The sequence below is a fragment of the Gorilla gorilla genome, chromosome 5, assembly GCF_029281585.2.
Source record: "Gorilla gorilla gorilla isolate KB3781 chromosome 5, NHGRI_mGorGor1-v2.1_pri, whole genome shotgun sequence".
In the NCBI taxonomy this organism is placed as follows: Eukaryota; Metazoa; Chordata; class Mammalia; order Primates; family Hominidae; genus Gorilla; species Gorilla gorilla.
In genome coordinates, this window is record NC_073229.2 from 54,926,421 (window position 1) to 54,933,911 (window position 7,491).

The following is a 7,491-nucleotide window of genomic DNA, read 5'->3' on the forward strand; positions in this document are numbered from 1 at the left end:
AGAATCCGCCCCCAGCCTACAGCGCGACGTCAGCCCGCCCCAGCCGACTTGGAGGTCTCGGGTCTGAGTCACACAGAAGGACCACCCTCGTCGGCATCCCCACACACAGTCCGACACCCGGCGCGCCGGCCTCCCCGCCTGACACACCAACGCCCGTCGTCTCCGCGCAACTTGTTATGCTCCGGCTCGAGCCCTTGACCCAAAAACCTCAGCGAAACGGAGAGCCGCAGAGCCGGCCTCGGGCGGCCTTTGATGGCTTTGTTATTGTTTGGGTTTGAATCGATACGCCCCTCCCCATCCTTCCTCCCTCGCGGCCCTACACCCAGCTCCCGCCTCCCCTCACGCCCCGCGCCCCTCCCCCTCCATTTTGGCGCCTTTTCCTTCCCGCCACGTCGTGGCGGCGTAGAGACCATTCTGACCGCGAGAGCTGGGCGGGGCGGGGGGCGGGGCGCGCCGAGTTATGCAGATCAATCGGCCTCTGGTTGGCTGGAGTCGCTCTGGCAGGGGGCGGGGCCGGGGCGCGGCCACAGAGCGCGCGGGGCGGGGGCCGAGGGGAGTCGCCCAGTCCCGCCGCTTCCCCACCCCCTCTCCTCCCTCGGCCTGCCCGGCAGCCCTGCTCCCCGCCTTGGCCTCCCGGAGAGGCCCCGCCCCGTCCCCGCCCGCCGCGCCCTCCCCGCGCGCCCTCCCCGCCGGCGCGCTCCTCCCCTTTACTCCTGGCTGCGGGGCGAGCCGGGCGTCTGCTGCAGCGGCCGCGGTGGCTGAGGAGGCCCTAGAGGAGTCGGTGGCAGCGGCGGCGGCGGGACCGGCAGCAGCAGCAGCAGCAGCAACCACTAGCCTCCTGCCCCGCGGCGCTGCCGCACGAGCCCCACGAGCCGCTCACCCCGCCGCTCTCAGCGCTGCCCGACCCCGCTGGCGCGCCCTCCCGCCGCCAGTCCCGGCAGCGCCCTCAGTTGTCCTCCGACTCGCCCTCGGCCTTCCGCGCCAGCCGCAGCCACAGCCGCAACGCCACCCGCAGCCACAGCCACAGCCCCAGGCATAGCCTTCGGCACAGCCCCGGCTCCGGCTCCTGCTGCAGCTCCTCTGGGCACCGTCCCTGCGCCGACATCCTGGAGGTTGGGATGCTCTTGTCCAAAATCAACTCGCTTGCCCACCTGCGCGCCGCGCCCTGCAACGACCTGCACGCCACCAAGCTGGCGCCCGGTGAGAGCACCCCCCGCCTCCGGCCCGGGGATGCAGGGCGGCGGCGGGATCTCCTGGGTGGGTAGCTGGCGGCTCGCGGGCCGGCACTGAGTCCCCGTGCCTCCCCCTTTCCTAGGCAAGGAGAAGGAGCCCCTGGAGTCGCAGTACCAGGTGGGCCCGCTACTGGGCAGCGGCGGCTTCGGCTCGGTCTACTCAGGCATCCGCGTCTCCGACAACTTGCCGGTGAGTGGGCGCCCCGCGGTGGGGAGGGCGCGCCGGGCGGGGGGCGCACGGGCGTGCTTTAGCCCGGACGAGGGAACCTGACGGAGACTCTGGGCTTCCAGGTGGCCATCAAACACGTGGAGAAGGACCGGATTTCCGACTGGGGAGAGCTGGTGAGTGCCCTGCAGGAGCGACCCCCAGGATGAGTGGGTGGGGTGAGGGGCGCCCCCGACTCCCGCCCTAACGCGGCCCTCTCGCCCCTGCAGCCTAATGGCACTCGAGTGCCCATGGAAGTGGTCCTGCTGAAGAAGGTGAGCTCGGGTTTCTCCGGCGTCATTAGGCTCCTGGACTGGTTCGAGAGGCCCGACAGTTTCGTCCTGATCCTGGAGAGGCCCGAGCCGGTGCAAGATCTCTTCGACTTTATCACGGAAAGGGGAGCCCTGCAAGAGGAGCTGGCCCGCAGCTTCTTCTGGCAGGTGCTGGAGGCCGTGCGGCACTGCCACAACTGCGGGGTGCTCCACCGCGACATCAAGGACGAAAACATCCTTATCGACCTCAATCGCGGCGAGCTCAAGCTCATCGACTTCGGGTCGGGGGCGCTGCTCAAGGACACCGTCTACACGGACTTCGATGGTGAGCCAGGCCCGGGAGGGAGCTGCCCAGGTGACTCGGCCCGGCCCAGCCCGGAGGCCTCGGCCAGTCTCCCGCGCCAGCCTTTTGTAAAGGTCATTGGGCCGCCTGGCTCGATGCTAGCCGGGGTGGGACCCAGGAGAGCCTCCCAGCTCCCGTAGTAAAGCCGGGGATTTTCAGCCAGCTGAACCTGTAATGTTTCTGGCATGATTTTATTCTTCAAGTGGAATTCAGTTCCAGGCTTTCCCGATGAATAAGAGGTTGTGGGCAACCGGCGGTAGCCCAGATTTTTCTAAAGTCTGACCCAGTTTCCCCGCCAGTAAAAGGATGGGGGCGGGGGAAGAGGTGGAAATTGATGCCGGTTTTGTAATTTTTGTTTTGTTTTATAAGGGAGTTAGTTTTCTGTATGGTAGTTTTAGAGCTGCAGTTCTTAACTCCTTTCTGATCTAGGGAAGGTTAAGGAATAGGAACTATGTTATTACTGGTGGCTTTTTTTTTTTTTCTTTAGTGTTATGGGGTGAGAGAGTCAGGAATGAATGTTGTGAAATAAGATCTGTCGCTGGTTTGAAAATTAGTTGGGTGTCTCCGCAGAGAGGATGAAAACCTATCCTAGGGAGGGGCTTGGAGCGGGTTCTTTCAGAAAAGAAGGAATGGAGAGCCTGAGATCAAAGCTGCGGAGGGTGGGTCATCATCTGAGCGGCTTAACCTAACAAACGACAGCCTTTCAAAACTTGTGACTCGGGCTTGTGGTTTATGTTTATTTGCCCTTGGAGGACGCTGGGTTGGGCTGCATTTTTTGTATTTAACAGTTAATGGCTGGCCGGGTCCTCCCATGTTTTTTCTTTCAAGTCTTTGCTGCCCCCTGGTGAGCACCAGCGGCATGGCCCCTCCTTTTTCTTTTACTACCCAAAGTTTGTAAACAGGAATCACGTGGTCTGAAACCAACCCTGCAGCTCTGTCTACCTTTCCAGTCTAGGGAGGAAAGGGTGTGGGTGTCTGCTCCTGCGTGCATCGGGTGGGGCGGAAGGCCTCCCAAAGGGCACCCTGACTTAGGATGTTGTGCAAGCATCCTTGCTTGGATCCTGTCGGCCATGAGAATCTCACCCGAGCTCCTGGGCAGTGGTGAATGCAGTTTAAGGATAGTCTATGAGATACCTTTCTTGGTTGTGCAGACATGCATCCCTTCATCCTTCGCAGGCGGTCCTGCCTCACAGGGCCTCAAGTTTTGGGTCTGCGGCCAGCTGTGTTTGTTTCTTGGAGCAGTTCATAAAGAATTTCAGTTTATGGTTTGGGCTAGCAGAGAGGTGGGTAAAGCTTTGGGTTGGAGAGATGCCGTAAGCTGCGCCTCCACTCTCCTTAGCCCAGGGGCAAAAATGGAGTTCACCTAGCTCCTGAGAGAAGGGTTTTTTTTTTTTTAAAAAGAAAGAGTTATATATACCACCCAGTTTCTTTGTGCTTATTTTTGCTAAAAGTGTGTTTTCTCTTCTATTCCCTTGGCTCACAGGGACCCGAGTGTATAGCCCTCCAGAGTGGATCCGCTACCATCGCTACCATGGCAGGTCGGCGGCAGTCTGGTCCTTGGGGATCCTGCTGTATGATATGGTGTGTGGAGATATTCCTTTCGAGCATGACGAAGAGATCATCAGGGGCCAGGTTTTCTTCAGGCAGAGGGTCTCTTCAGGTAACTGATGGAAACCCCTGGCCATGGGGTTATTGGTCTTCATGGGGCTATTAGTCTTCATGGGACAGTCTTTGAAATTCTGGAGAGCTTCACTCTCCAGTAGATTCTGTGACCCTTGGCTTAGAATTGTAGGTGAGTGATTTACACTTGAGCTGGCCTCATAAATCACATGGTTTGCACTTGAGCTTTCCTTGGGAGGTCAGAGGAAGGCATGTGTGAGCATATTAAGAAGAAAAGACAATCTGGCTTCTCCAAAAACTTTTTTAAAGGTACCAACAGAAACCTGATAACTCCTGGCTGTTTTGCCAGGGAGTAAAAAGTTAAAAGCTCTTTTAGCATCTCCTTTAAGGCAGCAGCTCCAAATATTTTGGTACCAGTGACCTCACTGTGGGTGGTGTTCGTGTTTGTAAGTTGGTAGGTGAATTGAATCATCTCATCATGCTCAGTGGTGTCTCATCAAAATCTCTTGTCATCATCCTTCCTATTTCTGGTGAGTGGGTGTTGTGGGAAAGGCCCCCACTATTGAAGTTTGAAAACCACAGGTTTAAGAGGGGAGTCAGTTTTTTGCTGAAAGCAGACTGGAGGACCCAGATATTAGTCAATACCTTCCTATTGAAGGGTACCCAGCACAGTGTTCTAGAAAATGCGTGGCCTCCCTGGGACCCCAGACTTGTGGGCCTCTGAGAAGCAAATGGGGAAGACCTTTGCAGTGTAAAAACAAGTTGAGTCATTCATAACCTCTGTCTGTCCTCCTTTCTGCAGAATGTCAGCATCTCATTAGATGGTGCTTGGCCCTGAGACCATCAGATAGGCCAACCTTCGAAGAAATCCAGAACCATCCATGGATGCAAGATGTTCTCCTGCCCCAGGAAACTGCTGAGATCCACCTCCACAGCCTGTCGCCGGGGCCCAGCAAATAGCAGCCTTTCTGGCAGGTCCTCCCCTCTCTTGTCAGATACCCGAGGGAGGGGAAGCTTCTGTCTCCAGCTTCCGAGTACCAGTGACACTTCTCGCCAAGCAGGACAGTGCTTGATACAGGAACAACATTTACAACTCATTCCAGATCCGAGGCCCCTGGAGGCTGCCTCCCAACAGTGGGGAAGAGTGACTCTCCAGGGGTCCTAGGCCTCAACTCCTCCCATAGATACTCTCTTCTTCTCATAGGTGTCCAGCATTGCTGGACTCTGAAATATCCCGGGGGTGGGGGGTGGGGGTGGGTCAGAACCCTGCCATGGAACTGTTTCCTTCATCACGAGTTCTGCTGAATGCCGCGATGGGTCAGGTAGGGGGGAAACAGGTTGGGATGGGATAGGACTAGCACCATTTTAAGTCCCTGTCACCTCTTCCGACTCTTTCTGAGTGCCTTCTGTGGGGACTCCGGCTGTGCTGGGAGAAATACTTGAACTTGCCTCTTTTACCTGCTGCTTCTCCAAAAATCTGCCTGGGTTTGGTTCCCTATTTTTCTCTCCTGTCCTCCCTCACCCCCTCCTTCATATGAAAGGTGCCATGGAAGAGGCTACAGGGCCAAACGCTGAGCCACCTGCCCTTTTTTCTGCCTCCTTTAGTAAAACTCCGAGTGAACTGGTCTTCCTTTTTGGTTTTTACTTAACTGTTTCAAAGCCAAGACCTCACACACACAAAAAATGCACAAACAATGCAATCAACAGAAAAGCTGTAAATGTGTGTACAGTTGGCATGGTAGTATACAAAAAGATTGTAGTTGATCTAATTTTTAAGAAATTTTGCCTTTAAGTTATTTTACCTGTTTTTGTTTCTTGTTTTGAAAGATGCGCATTCTAACCTGGAGGTCAATGTTATGTATTTATTTATTTATTTATTTGGTTCCCTTCCTGTTCCAAGCTTCCATAGCTGCTGCCCTAGTTTTCTTTCCTCCTTTCCTCCTCTGACTTGGGGACCTTTTGGGGGAGGGCTGCGACGCTTGCTCTGTTTGTGGGGTGACGGGACTCAGGCGGGACAGTGCTGCAGCTCCCTGGCTTCTATGGGGCCCCTCACCTACTTACCCAGGTGGGTCCCGGCTCTGTGGGTGATGGGGAGGGGCATTGCTGACTGTGTATATAGGATAATTATGAAAAGCAGTTCTGGATGGTGTGCCTTCCAGATCCTCTCTGGGGCTGTGTTTTGAGCAGCAGGTAGCCTGCTGGTTTTATCTGAGTGAAATACTGTACAGGGGAATAAAAGAGATCTTATTTTTTTTTTTATACTTGGCGTTTTTTGAATAAAAACCTTTTGTCTTAACTCGTGGCTTCTAATCGTTGTCTGTGCGGAGGCATTGCTAACCTGCATTTATTGAGCATTTGGTAAGTGCCAAAGAATTGTAGGAGAAAGGAATTCTCAGCCTAAATCTGGCTTCCTTCAACATTAGGATTTCTAGGATAGTCACCTTCCTGAAACGAATGTATGGTCAAGGGGTAGGACCAGTATTGTCAAAATTTGGGCAATACCTGGCATGGGAGGCCTAATAAAATAACCTTTTCCAGATTAAAATTTTAAAGCTATGCAAATAGGATAGATGTGACAATTTTCAAGTGTTCAATAGCCATTTATGGCTAGTGGCCACCTCATATAAAACATCATTGCAGAAAGTTCTATTGGACAGGGCTGATCTAGAGATAACAAATACATACCTATTACCAAACTAACCATTGAAGCTTTTATCAGTTGTCTGCCACTGATAGTAAAACATTTTGAGCATGTCCCCTTGGTACATGTTAAGTTTATCGAAAAACTATTGCCTATATTACTCTCGGTTCCTGATTCAAGTTTCCTTCACCTTTAGTGTGAGGTTTAGTTTTTTTTTGAGACTGAGTCTCTGTCAGCCAGGCTGGACCAGCTGGTGTGCCACTACCAGTGGCACGATCTCGGCTCACTGCAACTTATACTTCCCGGGTTCAAGCAATTCTACCTCAGCCTCCTGAGTAGCTGGGATTACAGGCGCCCGCTGCCACGCCCAGCTAATTTTTGTATTTTAGTAGAGACAGGGTTTTACCATGTTGGCTAGGCTGGTCTTGAGCTCCATGACCTTGTGATCCGCCTGCTTCAGCCACCCAAAGTGCTAGGATTACAGGTGTGAGTCATCGTGCTCCGCAGCCTTTTTTTTTTTTTTTTTGAGATGGAGTGTCGCTCTGTTGCCCAGGCTAGGGTGCAGCGGCGCAATCTAGGCTCATCGCAAGCTCCGCCTCCCGGGTTTTAAGTGATTATCCTGTCTCAGCCTCCCCAGAAGTTGGGATTACAGGCATGTGCCACCACGCCAGCTAATTTTGTATTAGTAGATACGGGGTTTCGCCATGTTGGCCAGGCTGGTTTGGAACTCCTGACTTCAAATGATCTGCCTGCCTTGGCCTCCCAAAGTGCTGGGATTACAGGCGTGGGCCACCGCACCCGGCCTAGTCTTTAACAATAGTATAATTTATTATGCAGCATAGAAAAAATAATAGAACAGTGTGGTGACACTAAAGTCGTGACCAGATAAGACCCGGTCTACAAAAAATAAGTAAAAATTAGTTGAGCGTTGTGGCATACACCTGTAGTCCTAGCTATGCAGGAGGCTGAGGCAGGAGGATCGCTTGAACCCAGGAGCTCCAAGGTTGCAGTGAGTTATGATCACGCTATTGCACTCCAGCCTGGGCAACAGGTAACCCCACTTAAAACACACACACACACACACACACAATAGTGGATGGGTAAAAATGTGAGTTTGACTTAAGGTTTCCCCCTCTGATGTGTTTGACAAAGGGCTAATATTGGAAGTAGGTGAAATG

The 7,491-nt window shown here is 53.7% G+C and overlaps 1 protein-coding gene across 1 annotated transcript; it reads left to right on the top strand.

Annotated features, from left to right (window-relative positions):
- Positions 1-643: 643 nt before the first annotated feature.
- PIM1 (Pim-1 proto-oncogene, serine/threonine kinase) lies at positions 644-5,968 on the top strand. The gene is made up of 6 exons (XM_004043934.4): positions 644-1,200; positions 1,316-1,422; positions 1,524-1,574; positions 1,668-2,034; positions 3,536-3,712; positions 4,475-5,968. The coding sequence occupies exons 1-6, from the start codon at positions 1,119-1,121 to the stop codon at positions 4,630-4,632; spliced, it is 942 nt and encodes a 313-aa protein (XP_004043982.1). The 5' UTR covers positions 644-1,118; the 3' UTR covers positions 4,633-5,968.
- Positions 5,969-7,491: the final 1,523 nt, after the last annotated feature.

Coding starts and splice junctions, on each gene's coding strand:
- PIM1 (XM_004043934.4), top strand. CDS start 1,119: ATGCTCTTGTCCAAAATCAACTCGCTTGCCCACCTGCGCGCCGCGCCC. Junction 1,423..1,523: donor GCGTCTCCGACAACTTGCCG/GTGAGTGGGCGC, acceptor CTGGGCTTCCAG/GTGGCCATCAAACACGTGGA. Junction 3,713..4,474: donor CAGGCAGAGGGTCTCTTCAG/GTAACTGATGGA, acceptor TCCTTTCTGCAG/AATGTCAGCATCTCATTAGA.